General features: G+C 37.1%; 1 protein-coding gene across 4 annotated transcripts in view; it reads right to left on the reverse strand.

The window, feature by feature from the left end:
* ksr2 (kinase suppressor of ras 2) overlaps positions 1-22,630 on the reverse strand; it is a 171,688-nt gene that overhangs the window by 107,373 nt on the left and 41,685 nt on the right. For 3 of the 4 annotated variants that reach the window (XM_015378853.1, XM_015378855.1, XM_015378852.1), the window contains exons 4-5: positions 19,486-19,521; positions 16,795-17,296 (exon numbers count right to left, since the gene is read on the reverse strand). In XM_015378853.1, coding sequence (XP_015234339.1) covers positions 16,795-17,296; positions 19,486-19,521 — 538 coding nt within the window. The remainder of the gene's footprint in view (positions 1-16,794; positions 17,297-19,485; positions 19,522-22,630) is intronic. The other variant, XM_015378854.1, reaches the window with a different exon arrangement.

A 22,630-nucleotide genomic window follows, 5' to 3' on the forward strand; every position in this document is an offset into this window, starting at 1 on the left:
AGTTCACGTTCGCCCAAAATATGAACGAGTTCATGAACTTTCGTTCAATGAACGCGTTCAGGCACAACACTGTATTTCAGTACAAACTTACACCTGACCTAAGAAAGTCAGCTGCAAGGACCTTTGTTGTGACATTCCTGCAGTAAATTTGGTTGAAGCCTTAAGCTCATTGAGTTTAAGGCTACGTTCACACTGCAATTTTTTTGTGAAATCCATTTTTTTTTTTTTTTTTGCGTTGCTGTTCTCATTTCGAAATTTATGCGACTTGTATGTAATCTCGTGTGTGAACTGCATTTATACAGCTTAGTGTCCTGCATGCGCAACAGAGGGGGCAATTAAGTCACAAGCAAGCATGCTCTGTGTTTACAGAATACAGATTTTAGTGCTGGAGCTCATCTTTTCCAGCCTTAAAAACTCAACCTTTTCAAGCTGGTTAAAAAAAGACTACTCTCCACATTATCGTTTACCATGTTTGGCGTTTTTTTCTTCCCACTTTTGCATAACAGGGACCTTTGCTGAGTATTAATGACATTCAGGTCAGAAGAATGTGACCTGGTCGTTCACACAGAGGAAAAAAACAGATCTGTATCTGATCTTTTTAGACTGCCACGAAAAGTTCAGATACAGGTCGTATATGGGCAAAAAAAAATCAGATTTCGGTCACTTCATGCTGCTGTGTAAACGTAGCCTAAGTTGCCTTCCTGTTCCCGTACCTGCCGTATTCTCAGGTGACCCTTTGAAATTTGTAGACTTCAAGATATCATGTACAACTTTAATGGATTCAAAAATCCATCTCTGCCGGGGAAAACATTTTTGAAAAGCTATCTCTCTAGAGAAGCTCAAAAGGCTGTGAAAGGTTTATTTTACAGAAGCTGAGGACGTATATGAAGGTGCTTGGTCATTTGAGCAGGAGAGCTATAGAAATCCATATGTAATTCAGAAAAAATGTAGGGAAAAACTTATGGCCAAAGATTACAGCAAATGATTGTCTCTCAGAGATTTTTCTGTCTTTTTGAAAAGTTGTGAAGAGGCTATGCCTTAAATAAATGTACTGTCCATCTTAAATGTGAAGGAAATCATAAGATGTTGAAGAAGTTACCAGATTTAGTCGTACGTAAATGGCGTAGAGTTGTTGTTGAAGTACTAGATGCATGTGGGGAATATCCATCTTTTGAATGTTTTTCTAGATTCATAAAAAAGGAAGCACGCATAGCATGTAATCCTATTGCTTCCCCATTTTTAATAAAGTCTAGAACTTCTTCAAATGATTTTTCTAGGAAAGCAAAAGGTTTTAAATATCAATGTGGACTTCAAGAAACACTAAGGCTACTTAGGCTACGTTCACACTGTGGCCTGCAGCGTGAATGTAACCTTAATGTTCCCCAGTGAAAGCAGCGAGGTATGTTTTGTTTAATTTTTTTTTATTGTAAGTTTATGTTTTGTATTCTAATATTTGCATATGTTTTAGTTTTCACAGTGACTGAGGTAACTGTGATGAGGATCTTCATAACTGAAACGCTAAATTCACCCGTCGAGACAGGCTGAGTAATTTGAGTACTGGGGGGCTGCTACAGATAAAACTCCATGGAGCCTTCCGTGAGTCACCCTCTATTGACAGTAAGATGTCTGGATTGGACATCAGACGAAGTATGATGCTATATCAGAAACTAAATCTGAAAGATGACCACTGGCATGGTGAGAAATTGACTGATCAAAAAACATAGAAATAACTTGGAAATTATGTCACTTGGTTAATATTGATGAAATATAATTTTTAAAGGCTATGTTTGGTCAAATTATATGCCAAATACTTAAGGTAGTATTAAAAAAGAAGGAAATATTAGGATTGTGTTTTTTGTGTAACTAAATGTTAATTTTAAATGTGGGTTTAATTTCACTTTTAGGTTTTAGAGATAAGATGTCACTGCCATATGAAAAAACTACTCTGACTTTTCTGGTTCACAAAGAGAGTTTCCTCAACCTCTGTTTCAGTCACAGTAACATTCTCCCCAGAGATAGCCTGGTTGGTAGCAGGTTTTTTTCAGTAAACTCGTAGTTTCCTCTATCTCCACTCTCCTTACAGACAATGATGCTGTTTTATTTTCTGATTTACTCAGATTTTTGTCGTAGCTTTGTGCATATATATATATATATATATATGTATCATTCACTAGGTCCGTTAGACACATTAGGTTTTAAAAACAAATATTGCATGTCCGTTCGACGAGATTCTTATTAAAGAATGGTCGGCACTTTCTCATGAAGAATTAAATATTTATAGGGAGAGGCTTCTACAACTCATTTGACAGGACATGATTGTTTTTGGTTTGTTTAATATGAGCGAGATGCAGATCATATTATTTTTAATTAGTTATTTTTACACTACATGAAGAACTACTGAATGTATTTTCAGTTTACACATAAATAGATTCATTAATTCTGTGGAGGAAAATGAATTACTTTAGGGTTAGGGTTAGGATTCACTCAATAACAACCTAATGAGCCTACTGGCACAATCTGAAGCCATTCTATGGGTTTGATAGCCACTAATAACCATTTATTGAGATAACATCAGAAGCACTGCTGCAAACCACCACTTAGTATTTATTGTGTAAAAGAAGACTAAATCAGTATGAGAAGGGACCCATGAGATGATGCACAGGTTCTATATATTAGGACAACTTTTTTAGACTTCATTTTCACCTGCTCCCTAAAGATTTCACCTAAATAGATACATTGATCTACTACCATTCAAGAAATATTCCCATATTATCATGGTCACAGCAGACTATGGCAAGCCGTTTTGATATGTACTAGTTTAGCTGAATATGTATTCCTGATATCTGAAAAAAAAAAAGTTATTTGCCTAAATGACCATTTTAGACAAAATGACATTATCCTCATCTAGAATAAACATTCTTGATGTGCTCTTAGGAACCTTAGGTGCTGCAGAAATCTTCTTTTATAACCTTGGCCAGATCTGTGCCTGGCCACGATTCTGTCTCTGAGCTCCTTGGGCAATTCCTTTGACCAAATTATTCTCATTTGCTCTGAGAGCTGTAAGATCATATATATACACAGGTGTGTTCCTTTCCTAATCAAGTCCAATCAGTTTCATTTAACACAGCTGGACTACAATGAAGAAGCAGAACCATCTCAAGAAGGATCAGAGGAAATGGACAGCATGTGAGTTAAATAAGTGTCACGGCAGAGGTTCTGAATACTTATGACCATTTTATATTTCAGTTTTTCTTTTTTTTTTTTTATAAATTCTATATTTCTGGGGGGGGGGTTTCTGTCAAGATGGGGTGCTGAGTGAACATTAATGAGAAATAAAATTAACTTTATTGATTTTTAGCAAACGTCTGCAATGAAACAAAGACTGAAAAATTTAAAGGGGTCTGAATACTTTTCTGTATTAGCGTTGCAAAAAAAGAAAACATCCAAATGTTGCCATGGCCAGGACAGTCTTTGACCTGATTAAGGTACAAAGTGTAATGACCAGAAATGGAAGACCCAGAATTCAACCAGAGGCAATAGTAAAAATATAGAACTGCAGCAGATCGGGAGGGATTCACCAGAGTTTGGGGACACATTTTGAGAGTTTCTGAAGAAGCCGCTTGGCGTGTGATGTCACTGGTTAACCTTGAAGGATTACTGAATCCATCCAGAATCCCTCTTTGACAGTTACTCGTTGGTCAAGGGGCATGCACAGGGTCAGATCAGTGAGAGCGGAGACAGGTGTCAAGACATGATCAAGGGAACAAACCAGAGATCGGAATCACCCCCAGTGTCTCCTACAGTAGTTTTTGGTTCCTGAGTTTCTTGTTAATCGGTTATGGATGATGGCTTCTGTATTTTTACTTTTTCATTACATTTTTCAAGAAATTGTATCTGCCTCTCAGTCTCTCTCCTAAACAGGTATCCACTGATCCTGACATCCTCAATGAAATGAGACACTGGTTATTAGTCCTGATCAGAAACGTTATAGCTAATTGTTTGCCTTTACAGTGGGCATACTGGGTTTTTTGCTTGTTTTTAAACAGAGCTGCATCACTTTATATAAACAGAGAGAAAGAAGTGGATTGAATAATCTACTTCAAAATATTGAGTTTCTTTTAATGTATAAGCCTTCTTCTCTTATCTCTTTCATGCACGCCAGTGGGTCTGTCTCTCTCTGTTGGTGCTTGTTCTCGTCCGGCATTCAATTGATTCTTAATCTACTTTCTCTTTTCTGACAAAATGAAACCATTGCTCAAACCTTAAACTCCCTAATCTGGACATTAAAGCGTTGGTTCTTGGTGCAAGAACAGCTATCTGACCCACAGCTTTGTGGGTTAAGTGGTAGTTTTAAAGCATAGGCAGAGCAGTAAATGACAGCACAACCAAAAAGAAGGAGCGGGGGCAGGAACAATATCGGATCTAAAGCTGATATTATCTGTCGTGACTTGAACATCAGAGAGAAACACTGAGATGAAAGGCTCAAGTTGACGGCTGGAAAGATAAATGATTGTAATAACACTCTTTATGGATGCTGGGTAGTAAAACAGACTCTTACTTTTTAATAAATGTGCTAACTTCAGTGAATTTGGCCTTAATATCTTTGAGCTATATATGTCAGGGTGATGTTTTCCATCTTCCTGCAACTTAAACTAAAATTAAAATACCAAGGATCGTATCAGAAAAAAAAGAAAAAACAAAGCGTCAAAAATATTACTAAATGACTAAGACGCATATTGATTTAGCAGCTTCTTCGAAAGTCTATAATTTAGGAACAGTCTATTTCTTTCTAAGCAAAGTCTTTCAGTACCTTTCTAGAAAGCGCTCACCACAACATTCACCCAAACAAGCTCAATGGCCATTCACAAATCATTGCAGGGAAACCATCTGCCTAATAAATCCATTTTCCACCAGTAACTGTGGCATTTGAGCCTAACCTCTACACTTAAACACTCATATAAATTCATAATCATGACTCCAATTTCTAGGCCGTCAAGGGAGACAGGGGTGAGCACTCTTTACTGCTAATATATGAGTAAATGGATGGAAAGGATGGCCGGTAGTGTTTGGCTCCTCAGGGCCTGCTGTAGACATCCCCTCTAACCTTAATTATCATTAATGGCAAAGGGGCAAAAACACTGATTAACAGAGATGAGTCTTTGTCCAGATAAAAAAATAAAACCTGTTCTTTGCTCTTTTTCTCTTTTCACATACTTTATGAAGTACATTTAACTAGACTGAAAGAGTCCCAGAGAGCAAACCATAAGGAAACAAATTCCCCAAAGGGCGAGGGTTCATAGTGGCGATGTGTTTGTCCTGGGTAGATCAGAGGATCTTTTTTCAGAGAGTTTTTTTTTTCTCTGCTGTAAAGACAACAAATAAATCACAGATTTGTTTGTTTGAAAAATCTGTTGTGCATTTACTTACCTAATAGCTTTAGTATTTAGTCTTATTGCATAAATAGTTGCTTGTATTTTCTTTGGTAAACCTTGGAAAAGTTGCTGTTGAGTATTTTTGTCTAATCCATGTTGGAAACCCAAAGGAAAGCTCCAGTCAACAGTATAATTTCTGTTTTAAACCAGTGCACAAGGTGTATAAAAAAGTTACAGGTAACCATAGAAACTAGTGCAATCTATGTTAGCAGATTAACTCCGTTCAAGACCTCTGAACCACTAAGGAGATCTCCAAGTTGTTCACCAGTTTTGATGTTGTGCACCAATGACTATTTCATTTAGCTCAGGAAATGGTTGACAAATTAAAACTTCTGAAAAAGATTGTGCTGAGAACTTCTACGGACAAATCCTGCAACATAAAGAAAAAAAAACTAAAATAGAAATGGAAAGGCTCAAGAAAGTTTTTCAGAACGTAATGCCGTGATAAAAAAAAAATAGGTTTGGCTCAAAAAGTAACACTTGGCTTTTTCTTACAAAGAATTTTCTTTACTTAATTTAGGTAAATTATACCAAACGTTCGTATTTAAATTCAACTGCAAACAAACAAAACTGAAAGACACAATCCTATTTTTTTAGACACCCTTTGAAAATGGCTTCTTTCAGAGGCCAGATTAGAGTCAAATTGAAAAAGATTCAATCCTGCCTCACAAGCATCTGTTTTTTATTTTTCTAAAACTTTAACATCAACTGTGGGAAGACCAAAGTGTTTGAACGTATGCTTGGCAGAGTGACTTTAACTCAATCAGAAAGCCACAGACATTTAAAGTCTCTGTACATTACTTTCTAAACAGATTTCAAAAACAAAGTATGTTGGGGTATGATGCTACATTAATTTAGCTTGTACCATGGTCTGAGGGAATTCTGATTGGCTGCAGGGTGTCCGTTACACTGATGTAGGACACCTATAAAAACTTCAGGTCAAATATCCTGAATGTTCTGGCATAAATACTAGTTGGTAATAGCAAGCCAGTAGACAATTGCAGTTTCTTAATTCACAAGAACGCGAGTACAGACTTCTGTCCTCGCCAAGTGTATTCTTAAGAAGAACACAGGAAAGTGTGGACTCTGGGAGAACAGGAGAATGCAGCATAAATCTACTGGCCATTGCCCTCGGAAGTCCGCTAGTTGCCTCGGTCCTCTCAAGTTTGGACATTTTTTTTTTTTTTTTACGCATTAAATCCATAAAAAAGCCATATAGTGATGCTTAAAAGTATAATGTTTTTGCCCCAAATGATCTTAAAATGTACTTTTATGGAATAACAGCAACAGAAAGGAGAACTTTTACCGGTGAGTGCTCCCCTGAAAGCTGCTGCTGCAGTACATCCTGGGACAGCTGTCAATCTCAAGAACCGACAAGTCTGCTCTGATGCATAATGGGTAAATAGGGAGGGGCAAGAACAACATCCAGGGACTTTGTCCTTTCTTGGTCTACTGTTCTTGTGATTTGGAACAGTTCTGGGGCTGAGGCTGATGACGTTTCATGAGTACACGAGCACATGAGAACGCACAAGTACACATACTGAGAAACGGCCAATATCAGCTGCATGCTTTGTGGGTAGAGCCAGTTACGTTGACAACTTGTCACATTTAGGGATATCAAACAGTCCACTTTGTCACTTCTTGTGAAAAATGTAAAAGTTTATCAGAAGAAAACACATTTAGGATTTATTTTTATTTTTCTTAATTGGCCAGTGTAAGTAGGAAATTGTCTTTTGAGTTGTCCAAAATCAGAAATGAATAGACATGGGGAAAGAACTTTACCCCACATCGCATCATCCGTTGATTCCTGATGATTGAAGCCTCATCGGGGATTATCACTTACTTTCTTTCATTTCATTGTGGTCACTATACTAAACAGTACAGTAAAACAAGACATTGTTTTTCTTGAATCTATAGGAGATTTACTTGAGAAAAAACATAACAAAAAATGTAATTAAACTTGTGCAATATCATAAATTCCCTAATTCAGAATATTAACCACCTGTGACTAAAGGGCTGCTTCTGTAGAATTAATTCACCACAATGAGTGAGACATGCTATTGCTATTGCCAATAGTTTATCTTAAGAGTAGATTTATTGCCTTCTGATTAAAAGTAAGATAGAAATAGCTGTGGAAAATCTTTTTGACACCGCATGATGCAGGTATATTGTGGACTTTCAGTGACAAAGTTTAGAATCCAGAGATAATTGTCAATCAGGCCAAAGAAAGGAATGTTTTGGCATTAGTTATATAATAGAATTGAGAATCTACTAAATGAGACCAAAACTGGAGACAAAAATAAAGATTTTAAAGGTGTTAGTTATATCACTGGGTTGCAATCTGTGTTACACAGAGAAGGAAGGGGCTGAGCAGTATAAACAAGCAACATGTAGCTATTCTGGGGTTAGGCTACAACAAATCAAGCACATTGGAGTGTTAACTCTTGTAATGCCTCAGTAAATGCTTGGACTAAACAATGCGAGTTGATGCAAGAGTGGTTAGGTAATATATTTTGGATAGAATGTTTTTACCCTTCAATGACATTGATTTATATAAATAGATCATCATATAATCTGAAATAAAGATTTAGAGTCAGCATTAATTTGTAAGGCCAGCAATATATTAATTTTATGCAATAAGATCTTTGTTGTATTTATATATAGAACTTAATGTTGCCCAGATGAAAATGAGCTATTTATGACATTTAAAACTTCCCCATGAAGAAGACCATCCGTGTTTTAATTCCAATGCAGATGAAATAAATCTTTTGAAGGAAATATAAAAATCTGAAATGACTACAAAATAACGCATTGATAGGTTCTCAAAGAGATGCATAATAAGATGGGTGAAGTCAGAACGAGAAGGAACTGAGAGAGCAAAAGGGGGAAAGGAAGGGGTAGAGAAATATATGATGTGTACACCAGTGCAATGAAAGCAAACAGCTAAATTAGTCATGGAAGGAATGCAAATTTGCTTCCCGAGTGTTGCGTGGTAGAATTACCCAGAGAGAAGAAGAGAGTGAATCATGCCAACCACTGGCACCATGTGATTTATTAGCAAACATCCAATTCAATAAGAAAGTGCTTAACATTCAAAAAGCTGTGAAAGTCTCATAAGGTGGCATTAACTATACGATATTACCATTCCTTCTGAAGGAAGGCAAGACACAGAGGCAGGGGGAAAACAAAAACGCCCACTTTACAGAGCGATCTTGGCGTTACGTGCCTAGTGGGACTGTGACAGACTGAAAACTCACTTGGCCTTTTCCACAAATGCATGTTACTACTCATTACCATAGACAATGAGGTTTATTCATTGACACTTCAGCCTAAATGGTCTCTCCACTTTGAAAAGGTCATAAAGAGAGCCAGACAGACATGAAAAAATAAAGAGCATTAAAAAGAGGCCAAGAGGGTAAAGCATAATCAAAATACAATTTTCATTGCACACCTAGATATTGTGGTCAGAGTGGTGTTTGGAAACTGGCATAATCTAAAAGTTTTAATAAGTAAATGATCATGTTTTCATGACCAGAGTACAGAGAGGCACTCAGGTGCAGAATGAAAAGTAAAAGGATTGGATGATAACAAAATAAAAACTGTCAAGTGTTGATGGGAAGAGGCATGAAAATGACAAAAGAGCAGAGGAATGGAGCTGAACACTGAGAGCACTGGCAAGGAAACAAAGCAACGAGTTGAGTATATAATGCTGAGACATGAATGACAGGTAAACCCTATGAGCTAATCAGGGGGGGAATGAGATGCAGCTGAGGTGAAGGGAAGGGTGAGCAATCAGATGAGATGAGGAGCAGTTGTTGCAGGAGAAAAGAGCAGAGCAAAACCACAAACAGGCCTAAGGAGAAATCTAACAGGAATCTAAATATACATGAAAACAAGGAAGGGTGTAAATAATGCATCGGCAAAACTAAGAGAAATAAATAAAGGAAGATTCAGAAAACTATCATAGGAATAGGAGACACTTCTTCCTCTAATACCAGTTTTATTGTGGCTCATAGCAGATGCTGCATAACTTTCTAACTTTTATGTGCTTTTTTTAAACACAAAGTGCAAACTCTTTACTTTGCATGGGGATAGACAATAAATCTGTTTACTAATTTAAACAGTTTAATGTTACTATGGTTTTTATTGTGTTTGTTTCTGTGGCCAATGTTCTAAAAAAAATTGAGTTTTCTTTGTAATTAAATTAAAGTAAATACTTTGATTCAAATTATTCTTTGGTTTTTTTTTTCTATTTTAAAGTGTGAAGAATGCATGATAGGTGGAGTCAAGAAAACATCAAAACACCATTAATATACACTCACCGGCCACTTTATTAGGTAACCCATGCTAGTAACGGGTTGGACCCCCTTTTGCCTTCAGAACTGCCTCAAATCTTCGTGGCATAGATTCAACAAGGTGCTGGAAGCATTCCTCAGGGAGCTTGGTCCATATTGACATGATGGCATCACACAGTTGCCGCAGATTTGTCGGCTGCACATCCATGATGCGAATCTCCCGTTCCACCACATCCCAAAGATGCTCTATTGGATTGAGATCTGGTGACTGTGGAGGCCATTTGAGTACAGTGAACTCATTGTCATGTTCAAGAAACCAGTCTGAGATGATTCCAGCCTTATGACATGGCGCATTATCCTGCTGAAAGTAGCCATCAGAAGTTGGGTACATTGTGGTCATAAAGGGATGGACATGGTCAGCAACAATACTCAGGTAGGCTGTGGCATTGCAACAATGCTCAATTGGTACCAAGGGGCCCAAAGAGTGCCAAGAAAATATTCCCCACACCATGACACCACCACCACCAGCCTGAACCGTTGATACAAGGCAGGATGGATCCATGCTTTCATGTTGTAGACGCCAAATTCTGACCCTACCATCCGAATGTCGCAGCAGAAATCGAGACTCATCAGACCAGGCAACGTTTTTCCAATCTTCTATTGTCCAATTTCAAAGAGCTTGTGCAAATTGTAGCCTCAGTTTCCTGTTCTTAGCTGAAAGGAGTGGCACCCGGTGTGGTCTTCTGCTGCTGTAGCCCATCTGCCTCAAAGTTCGACGTACTGTGCGTGCAGAGATGCTCTTCCGCCCACCTTGGTTGTAACGGGTGGTTATTTGAGTCACTGTTGCCCTTCTATCAGCTCGAACCAGTCTGGCCATTCTCCTCTGACCTATGATATCAACAAGGCATTTCCGCCCACAGAACTGCCGCTCACTGGATGTTTTTTTCTTTTTCGGACCATTCTCTGTAAACCCTAGAGATGGTTGTGCGTGAAAATCCCAGTAGATCAGCAGTTTCTGAAATACTCAGACCAGCCCTTCTGGCACCAACAATCATGCCACGTTCAAAGTCACTCAAATCACCTTTCTTCCCCATACTGATGCTCGGTTTGAACTGCAGGAGATTGTCTTGACCATGTCTACATGCCTAAATGCACTGAGTTGCCGCAATGTGATTGGCTGCTTAGAAATTAAGTGTTAACGAGCAGTTGGACAGATGTACCTAATAAAGTGGCCGGTGAGTGTATCTTTATTTTGAGTAGGCAGCTAAGGAGCAGATGCTACTCCTGCATTTTGTAAAATTTGTGGCATTGTTGATTGCTTATAGTAAATTTGTATGTGGTCTGTCACCATCTTCTGTTATGTAAGTTCCCTATGTAATTGCTCCTGTGCAAACAATTTTTAAAATGGTTGGAGCTTCTTTAGTGCTTTTGTAATGCCTGTGACATTGAAAAAAACTTTTCATTAGCCAGCTTCATAAAACAACATAAGAGCTACATCCTTCGTCAGAGAGACAAACATATTTGTTGTCCACATTTTGAATATGTTCTGATGTGAAACCATAATTACAATCAATGATTCATTGATAGTTTACCTAGTTTAAAGCTATGTGTACCAAGCACACCTGTCCACAGAATCAATTTCTTCCATTTAAACCTTTTTAATCACCATGGAGAACAGCTGTCAATTGTGTTAGAGACAATATAGTAGATGAGGATGAAACAAAAGCCTAAAAAAATCTTTGAAAGTAAGTGGAAATTGTTGAGTGGCAAATTCATCCTTTATGTAGCATTCATTAAGATTAGCCAATAAAAATCATGGAAGGTGGTTATAATTGATCTAATGGCATTTTGAACGATAAAACCACTGATGAACGCACAACAGACTGAAATATTTTACCCTATTCTTATAGAAAACATATATAAAACCAATAAACAATGAATCAACAAATGAGGAGTAGGGGGTGTTGCAGTAAGATAAAAACAAAAATTAGCTTTTTGGTTTCATCTCGACTAATCATCTATAGAGGAGTGAAATTTCTGAGTAGGAACAATTAGTCAGTCCAGTAAGGGTGGGCATACACTGTACAATTTTTGGCCCTACTCGTGAGGATTTTGTTTGAATTGAGTTTCCGCCCATAGTGTGTTGTGTAGTATACAGGTGGTGACGAGGAGCATTTAGCCTCTCACAACCATCTCCTAATCGGGAATCATATGGTCAGATGAAAGTCAAACATGTCAGCCCTCCTTAGTTGAATTGAACTGTATCCTCCTATTGAAGCAAAGCTATGAACCGATTTACCTTGATCTTACATCTTGTGCATGTGCAAACTAGGTGAGTTTGAGCAGTCCCATCTCACCATGAGGAGTCCAATGTGTGTTTTTGGTCGTAGGGTATGAGCAGTCGGATCACATCAGAGCATTGGGTCTATGATCTTTTAAACCCTCAGGTTTTGTCGTACAGTTTGAGCTGTAGCTAAGAGCAATGAATGAACATATCGTACAGGCTAAAATAGACCGGACCAATACAAGAGTCGGTCCTATGATGCAACAGTGCTTTTCAGTAACCATAACAGTCAAGATTGCAGCTGCTACAACTAAGTGATGTTTTAATGATGCCATTATTATATCCTAAAAGAGCTGAATATATCTTAAAAATGTCATCTGACCAAAATATTTAAGATGTTTATAAAATTATATATATAAGACAGCGTTTACATTTTCATAACCTCCTTGAACCTCCTTTGTTCATAACCATATACATGATGCAACTTCACTAAGGCAACCACAAAACAAAATTAATTGTGCCTTCTGGTTCATTTTACACCTGCGATTTGATTTACAGCCTGTTATTAGATCAACAAGATGGCTCTTTTTTTTTTTATACATGCAAACCTCTCCAAGATTAGGAGTTTTTTTAAAGATAGGAGCCTATATCCTCCCTCTACTCAATAAAATTAAACAGAATTGTTCTTTGTAAGTTTTAAAACGTATTGTGCAGAATTAACTGCAGAGGCAAACTATGTTTTCATCACTGTATGCTTAATACAGCAGAGATAACAAAATTAAGTAACCCAATAGACAGCATGTTAATAATTTTGAAACTACTCATTATTTTTATCTTTATGTGATACATAATTTGCATTACTGTTGAAAAAAAACAAGGAACACGAGTATCCCATTTGAAAAGCTGCAATCATCTTTAATTGTTCTCACTAAGTACTGTTTTAATTTTAATTGAGCATCTTTGTGACAATATCTGCTAATCTTTCAATTACAACCTCATTTAATTTTCTATAAAGCTTTCTGCTCTATCACTTATGAAGCTGACAGCACTCAAAAATTGCCCTACGAACACAGCAGGAGATGGCAAATGTGGAGAGTTGAAAGAAAGAGAGAGAGGAGCATTCAGAGAGAAAAACAAAACTATGTTTGTCAGGAGACAAAGAAGTGAATTAACTCAAACAAAACTGAATAAATTTAAATGTGTGCTCGACAGGTGGTGGAAAACAAACCAGACTTTCTAATTCCAACATAAAATAAAGTTTTCCTCTCTTCTGTGTTATGACTTTCAGAATTGGCAGCTATTTTATCTCAGAATGAAACTTTCTTGGGTTTAATAACACAGAATACATTATTGTATTCTATGTTACCGGGGTGCGAGGTGAAGGGTGGGAAAGCTGATACCTTTTTGTGGTTCGCCGGAACCAGAAAAGAAAACAGATTACCTCAGAGACAAACAAATTAATCCAGAAATCGGGAAGCTAAAACGCTGAAGAGAAGGGGTCTGACAACCGGACCACCACATTTGTCTAAGCTTTGCGAACTAAAACAGAAATCAGAGACAAAAAAAGGCCAACACTGATGTCTGTAGAGTGGATGCAAAAATTAAAGGCCAGTTAATTAAAGAGAAACATGAGAAATATGTAAATAAATATGCTCGTAAACAAAACCATGGAGATATTGCCAAGTAAAAAAACTTAAATAAGGACCATTAATGGTGTATAAACAGATTTTCATGTCATCTTTTAATGCCTTCACATTCAGATGAAAAAGTAAATACTAATAAACTAAAAACGAGACACAAATGTCATTATTTTTAAGTATTACTGAATCAGTCCAACATTGTTATATATAGTAAGTTCTAAATTTCTTACATGAATTTGTCTAAATTATTTCCTTGAACAACTCAAACAAACAAAATATCCCCCACTTTCCTTTTAAACGCCCTCTTTCTAATAAAACCAGATACTTACTGTACATACACAGTATGTCGCAACTGGGTTTAAATAGGATTGAAAAATGTATGGTCTGAAATATGTATCAGTGAGGACTAAAAAATATTTCCTCTTGAGAATGTAAAAAACATATTATTATTTGGTAGTTTAATCTTTTTACTGTTTTACCTTGGTCAAGCATTTTAGATATTCTGGCCTCAAGCCTTTCCAGACACTGGGATGGAGGCTTTGTGTTGTCCATCCTAAACATATGAATCAAATATTAAGGCTTGCTTAGTATCACTATCCATTTGCAAACCCTGCTTCTCTTATATTTGAACTTCCTGGAGGATTTTTGTAAATGTTGCTTCACATTAACAACATACACATTAACATATTGCTCCTTTAATAATGACGCCATTTATTTAGTAAATTCCACCACTCTCAGCGTCTTTTGGGCTTTATTTTGAAATAATATCCACAGGGGGAACCCATTTAAATCAGGTGAATCGACTTATTAAAAAGTACATTTCTCCACCGTGAGATCGATAAAGTCAATCAATCAATTATCAGAAGCTAGCAATGCTGTTACCTGGACATCAGGATAGCTGCTTCTTATCAATTGTCAAGATTTGGATAAGGTTTATTGTACCAAAAGCAGAGGCAGGTAAGCAGAGGGGAATTTCGTGTGGATTTAATGATGATATAACTGAGAACAGAAGCAGGTTATCCAAAAATCCAAAAAGAAAACAAAGCCCAAATTAACATGATACCAGGAGTCCAAAAATCAAAACAACAAAACGAGTCAAGACGAACCAGAAACCATGAAGACATCAGGGGGATCACAATCACAAGGAGGAAGGTTCAGAGAGACGGAGTTGGAGGAAGTTTGACAAGGACCCAGCAAAGAAGAACTGAACAGAGAGGGTATTTAAGGGAGACTGAGACAAAGAGAGGACTAACGAGCAGATTGGGAACAGGTGTGCACAGAGCAGAACAGAAAAGGTGCTAGGGAAAAAGGAGAACACAAGAAGGCAGCAGAGGGCAACAAATAAAAACCTAGAAAATAAAACCACTAAAACCAGAAAACAAGGAGTAAAGCAAAACTGAACACTCAAAAGAAAATATAACAGAACCAAGACTAAGACAGTAACTGAGAAAAAACAAAGAACATGACAAAATAAGAATTAAACCATAAAAAACTAGAATGCAAGGAAGCAAAGCAAAACTGAGCATCCAAAAGAAAAACATAACAGAACCAGAACTCTAACATCAAAAAGTTAATTTAATTAGCGTTTGAATTCTTAATTAATCAATATTGTCACCAGTGCCTCAAAACTTTGGAACATACTTGTGTGTTTTTAAGAAGAAAGGGAGAAAAACAGGCCGCTATTGGTTTCGTAGTGACATTTACCTGTTAGTGGAGAATGCCAAGTGATTTTTTTTCCACCCACAAAAACATATGTTAAGCAGCTCTGCACATTCACAAGTGGAATATTATGCAGTAATAATGAGATATTAGACCAAATCTCATTAAGACAAGGGAGAAAGATGTCTCTCAGGGTCAGGGGGTAATACATACGATGGTGCCCTGGTCACAGTGCCAAGCAATTAAGCCCAAGGAAATGAGGACAGAAGGAGTGGTGTGAGCTTATTAGAATCCAGATTCCATAAGGTGACTACAGGATGTAGAAAATCTAAAATGAGGACGTTCAAATATTATTTTCCTTATCTTAATTTGATAGCTCTCTAGAAAAGTATTTGTTTTTGTATGAAAATAACCAAGCATTCCTCTTGATGATGCCTTTGAATTAAAAAGTGAAAAAACAGATGCCAGCTTTGCAATGAGGCCAGTTCTTTTCACATTCAGATAGAAATCAAATGAGTTTCTCATGCCAGAAGTGAAAAACCAATGCGACGCTTGCCAGCAACAATCTCCAACCAATTATGATAAATTACCAGGGATACTTGGCTATCAGAGAAGCCAGCAGATCTGCCCTTTTGCAATAAGATGCAACATTTCCAGGCACACACAGGCCATTGATTAGAGAGGCGCAACATGCCGCCTGCACTCTATCAGCGCGCAGGGACCGGTAATCAATTCTCTAATGCCGTTTGAGCCTATTCACAGAAGCTATGATACACTGGTTGCAGATGCACATACACACTGAGGGCCATGGACAAATGTCAGTAAAGCCATATGAACAACCAGGTATAACACAAATATAGTCTAGATGGCCATCGAAAAATGTGCGACAGCTCTGAAACGCGAACCCACAAACTAAAGCAGGGGATGACACTATGTCATCTACGGTAATGGCATTATCAAAATGAGTGTAGCTCTCCTGAGGCAGACTCTGGTTCCTGATTACCCACTAGTAGTGGACCGTGTTTATGGTCAAATTTGATCAGCATAGCAACAGACATAGGGGTGGTGAGGCAGGAACTAAGCCCCTTATCTCTACCAACAGCCCAGAGCTCCTTTATGGCTGATCATATCCTCCTAAGAATTAATCTGATTGAGGTCAGTTTAAAGATTATGTTCTGGTCACGATGCCAAAAGAAAAGTTTAAGTTCAATTCCTGTTTCGACAAACTTGGATCAGATCTTTGATTTATAAATTATAAATATATATTTTGTTATCTTTTTTTTTTTATCCAAGTGATTACTGATACCTTGAAACATTTTGTTTAAGACACCAGATTGAAAAAAGCAAAATAAGAATTCTTCATAAGGATTGGGCCAAATAGCAATGACAAAATCTTTAACACAATAAATAAATCTCATAGAAAATTTGCATTTTATTTCTCAAATCTCTAACTTATCATAATCAACAGCAGAGCAAAAACTTACTTTGGCGTCTGTGAGTCATCCAATCGGTTCCCCAGCTGGAATTCATGGGATTTGCTCCGATGCAGTGCAGTGAAGCCAGGCAGGAGATAGATAAGCTTGCGGCTTGGTGGTGGTGGTGTTCCAGGGGCCTTAACTTTGTTCCTTCGTCTCATTGGGGGAGTGCCTGGTGGAGTCATTGTGTTGACCACCAAAGGAGTCCGAGGAGGTGTGTGGCCAAAATGCCTCTGACGAGGCGACGGTGGAAGGGAACGGTGACCATAGTCAAAGGAAGGGAAGAGTCCTGTGGCTGGGTTGTCAACAGTAAGTCGATCAGTGTAGAAAGGGGGCGCCAGGGCTTGTGGACTGTGGCACATGTGCTGGTTGTACTTGGACTGAACTTTGGGACTTTGGGAAAGCTGAAAACGAATCCACTGGCTGGCCTCTGGCTGGCAAACTGGAGTGTTTTCCTTTCCAGATTCAGAGGTGGGCCACTGAATAGACCAATCCTGTTTTGCCTGACTCCCTGTTAAACGTAGAGAGATAGCAAAACATGTAGTTGTGAATGTAAATTTTATATTTGAAGGCAGTAGATGTGCATTGCCATGCAAAGTTATTCTAATCAGTTTATCTTTTTTTCATTTTTTCTCATTATAACTAAATGTAGTTTTTCATTTGGAAAAAGGAACAGCATAAGAATGGGTAACTGGAGTGAAATTTTTAAATCTGTTTTGGTCTTATGTGATGGTCTTATTTTGCTTTATGACAGGTTTTATGTCATTCATCTAAATAATTCTGAATTTTATTTATCGTACTGATTTAATAAATACACTGCCAAAAAACATGAAGGGAACACGAAAACAACAGAATATAACTTCAATCAGATCAACCTTCTGTGAAATCAAACTTCCAATTAGGACACAACACTGATTAACAATCAATTTCACATGCTGTTGTGCAAATGGAATAGGAAACGTGTGGAAATTATTGACAATAAGCAAGTAAGATTTAATAAAGGAGTGATGTTGCAGGTGGGGACCAAAGACTACTTCTCTGTGCTTTCTGTATGATGTTTTTGGTCAATTCTGAAATTTGGTGGTGCTTTCACACTCATAACAGCATGAGAAGAACTCTACAACCCACACAAGTTGCCCAGGTAGTATAGCTCATCCAGGATGGCACATCAATGTAAGTTGTGGCAAGACGGTTTGCTGCATCTGTCAGCTAAAAAACGTGACAGAAGTGACAGTCTTGAGGCACCATGGAGAGTGATCTGCTGCCTGCAATATCATTCAGCATAACCAGTTTGACAGAGTGTCAGTAATGGTGTGGGGTGGCATTTCTTTAGAGGGCCACACAGCCCTCCATGTGCTTGCCAAAGGCAGCATCACTGCCATTACTGTAGGTACTGAGAGACCATACCCCTTGTGAGACCATACCCCTTGTGAGACCATATGCTGGTGCTGTTGACCCTGGGTTCATTTTAATGCAGGAAATTGCTAGACATCATGTGGCTGGAGTGTGTCAGCAGTTTCTGCAAAATAAAGGCCTTGAAGCTATGGACTGGCCCCCCGTCCATTCCGCAAACCCGAATCCGATTGAGCACATCTGGGACATCATGTCTTTATCCATCCATTAACGTCACATTGTACAACAGACTGTCCAGGAGTTGATTGATGCTTTAGTCCAGGTCTTGTCAGAGATCCCTAAGGACACCATCCACCACCTCATCAGGAGCATTTCCAGGTATTGTTGGAAGGTCAGACAGGCACATGGAGGCCTCATTTTGACCTGCTTTAATGACATTACATCAAAGTTGAATCAGCCTGTAGTGTATTTCTCCACTTTAATTAAAAAAATTTATTTGGGGGGGAGGGGGCTGAATAATTTTGCACACTAAATTTTTCATATTGTTCTTGGTTAAAAAAGTTTGAAATATCCAATAAATTTCGTTCCACTTCATGATTGTGTCCCACTTGTTGATTCTTCACAAAGAATTTTATATTTTCATGTTTGAAGCCTGAAATGTTGCAAAAGGACAAAAAGGGGGGCAGATATTTTCACATGGCACTTTATAAAATATTATTTTGATCAGATGTTACTTTTTAATAACATACAATTACAATATGTGAAAATAAATAAAGGACATTTTGGTAATCCTAGGTAAGGATGTTTATCGAAAGGTCAAACAGTGTCATAACAAAAGTAAAATACTTTAAACATAACTTGAGTGAACATCTTTGCACATAAACATACAATGAGCTTCAATGAGATACAATCTAAACTGGTGTTAAACTTTGGTTAAATGCAGAAGAAACTAAAGCATTGGTTTGGAATGTCTCTTGATGGGAGCAGAAAAAGCAATATTTCTGAGCAGCCCAGGCAGCAGGTGGAGGATATGGAGCAAGCGACATGTTTGGTTACCGGAGGGTTAACTTTTAAGATGGAGTATTTAGTTTTCAGATGTTATAATAGTAAAGAATCTGTATTGAACTATTTTAATGCAGAGTCTATTTAGCACAAATGGATGAAGTGATAAAATGGGTTACAATAGTGCAGAAAATCAGAGCAGGGTTAATCTGCATGAGTCACAGCACAGAGAGACTATAATTGAAACTCACATTTCACTTAAAAAAAATAATGAAAAGAAGTAAAAGACTTAAAAGTGGACAGCCAAAATGAGTGTTTTTTTGAGCTTAAGTGACAATACATTACCTCCGTTAGTGTGCAACTTATCCTCCTCAAGTTGTTCTTCAGAAAGAAACAAAAAAAAAAGAATGTGTTTACTGGTCTGGAAGGAAAGCAACGACAATACTACTTTTGTTATTTGAGCACTTATGCTTAGCCAAACATTCTTTTTTATAAAAATAGTTTCATGTAATTAAAAAAATATCCTAGGAACATCTAATCAGATGCAGAAGTTTATGCATGATTGACTTTTTGCTAAACTGGCCTCCTCTAAAAACTGCCTCTGACCTTCCAGCCACAATTAATGCAAATTTCTGTGAGCAAGTTTAAACTTTAAATGTTTTTTCGTGTCATTATTTCTGCTCCCACAGCATTGTCTCTAAGGAAATGTAAACAAAACTTCAAACATATTTTCTGTACCAACAGATGAACCACTGAAAATATCTGCAGCAAAATATTCCCACATGAGTTAAAAAACTGGGGGTAAATATGCCACCAGCCTTTTTTGTTCTTTAATGTTATAAAGATGAGTTTAAGACAAGCGATGAACTTTGAGAGAGAGGGAAATAAAACATTAAAAAGTCCTATTTTCTTTTCCCATTAATAGTTTTAAATAAGCGGTGCACACTGTATACGTGCAGCATAATTTTATATGCTATACTAGTTCCTCCAGAAAAACAATACATAGCCAAGTTATTTATACATTTAAAATTTGTTATTTGTTTTAGATAAAAAAGACTAATCTAGTTGAAACACATGCAATGGTACTTAATCTATAATTACTTTATTTGAAAATAATTAATATATTTCCATTTAGTAAAAAGGGACTATTCTAAGATGCAAACATCCTGCATTCAGTAAAGCCTAACTGTATGCAAACAACATACATCATCTCAAAATACTGAGATATATTTTAAACCCATTATCAGTGAAAATGAAAAAAGTACAAGTGGAAAGTTTTATTTATCTCGATGACAACTCTTATCAGCAAACCTGTCGATGGTCTAGTTGTCATGGAAACCTGTTGCACTACATGGTGCACATCACCTGCATGTATCTCCCTCATTCTTACTTTTTTTTGTTACATAGGTCTTTTTCAGATCACGCTTTTAAAAAGAAGTCATACTATTACCAACAAGCATCTTTGTGAGTCTGCATGTAAAAACACAAATGTAACCAATTTTCAACAACCAATCTGTTTAAAGTAGTACATCATGCTACTGTAACTAATATATTTACCATTAAGAGAAATTAGTCTAAAACTCCTAACCAAGGTGCTTTTTGCCAGTCTTTCCTCACTGACCACAGCTTGTATTTAAACCCCATTATCACCTTTGAGAAATATAGAGAAGAAGTGATGAGGGCCCCAAAAGAGTGCCTGTCCTCAGATATAGGGAGAATGTGGCATCTTTATCAGCAAAAATCTACCCGTCGCAGAGAAATAAAAGTTCAACTTAATGCCACATGAACTTTATTCAATTCCAATAAAAAAAGTTCACACAACTAATGCTGACATCACAGATGGAGGCCGCGGGAAGATGATTACATGTGGGCTGGTTGAAAGGTGTTTAATGACTGACGTTAGAGGTGGTAATTAGTGTAGTGCCTTTCATAAATTAAGTTGTTTCTGGGAATGTTGACCGATCACCTTTGATTTGAGTTATGAGCTTCCCTTTGGTAATTATAGTCTTGCATGAGGCTGCCTCTTTCCTGATACTTCTGACAGTTCTTGTTAGATGATACCCAGAAGAAAATTCTCTGCAAGAGAGGCAGACAGCTTGACTCTACCTCATGAAACGGTTGCCTCACATAATGAGTCAATTCATGGAGAACATTAGTATCTTAGCAACTGCCTCAGGAAAATACTGTCAGGGCTTTCAAATTTATTCTGTCACATAGTTTCACCTGAGCAAAGGACTGTGGCTATCTAAAACAGTTTGATAATAAATGAGATGAAGAAGGCATACCAAGCACAACCCCTTTGAGAACTGAAATCCAACTTGTTTGCCTGGAGCTTGTTAGTCATTGTCGCAAGTACATTTTAGAAGTTTCATCTTTGCAAAGCTTTGATCTTAAAACTGAATATCTTACTTTCAAATTTACCAGAACCTTAGGAGGCTGACTTTTATTATAACAGGGCATAATATTCAGTAAAACATTTGAATAAAGTTTTTTATTCATGTATTTCAAATGAACATTATAAAATGAAAAGAAATAACAGCTCAAATCCCCCATTTATTTAATAATGCCTGTTATCAGTACACAATTTAGATTACTCTAACATGTTCATAAAATTTTTCAATGATATCTGCTTCTTCTGACAAAAAATGTTTTCTTTTATTTCCTTTTAGGGTTGAGTATTTTATTGTGTTTGTTAGTTTTCAATTTCAAAATGCCTTGATGTAAAGATGTTTGTGAATTGAAAACTGAGGAAATGTGGTATGCTTTAAAACATAAAACAGGCAGCAGGGCCAGTAGCTTGTAACATTTTTAGTCAATTTGCAGGACAGAGCTAGGCCACCGTTTTTTGTCAATTATCCTGCCTAATAATAACACGAAGAATTATGTACAGCAGCAACTATACACAGCATGTTGGTTAGATCAGGGGTTTTTTTTCAACCCTGGTCCTTAAGATGCACTATCCTTAACATTTTAACATTTCTTAGCACACCTGATTTCATTTAATGCCTTGTTAATGCCTTATGAATAAGCTTTGTTTTAGCAGACAAACGTTGACATGCAGGGAATTATGCCTCAAAATTACCGGGTTGGATTGCTAGTGGGTATACAGTATTGTTTATTAAGTTGATATGCTGTGTTCAAAAAATATTTTTAAGGGGTTTTTGGTTAAATGCAAAATGAATGACTACTGTATATACCCTACAATTACAGTCTCTTATCTGCTGTTCCTATTATTTTAACAAATCAAGTAAATAGAAATATTACTCACTTAATATATTATAAACGAAACTGATATGTAGTAGGAATGCACCGAAAATTCGTCAACCAAAGATTTTCTGCCAGAAATTTTCAGTCAATAGACATTTAACACAGAAACATGGCTGAAACTTGTAATAATACGCCAATCAGCAAATCCAACACGGGATAAAAAGGATCACAAGCAAACAACACAGCAAGTACACAAAGACATTGTCGAGCGAGCAAAGAAAAG

Source organism: Cyprinodon variegatus, unplaced genomic scaffold (genome assembly GCF_000732505.1).
Source record: "Cyprinodon variegatus isolate N-32 unplaced genomic scaffold, C_variegatus-1.0 Scaffold180, whole genome shotgun sequence".
NCBI classification, from domain to species: Eukaryota; Metazoa; Chordata; class Actinopteri; order Cyprinodontiformes; family Cyprinodontidae; genus Cyprinodon; species Cyprinodon variegatus.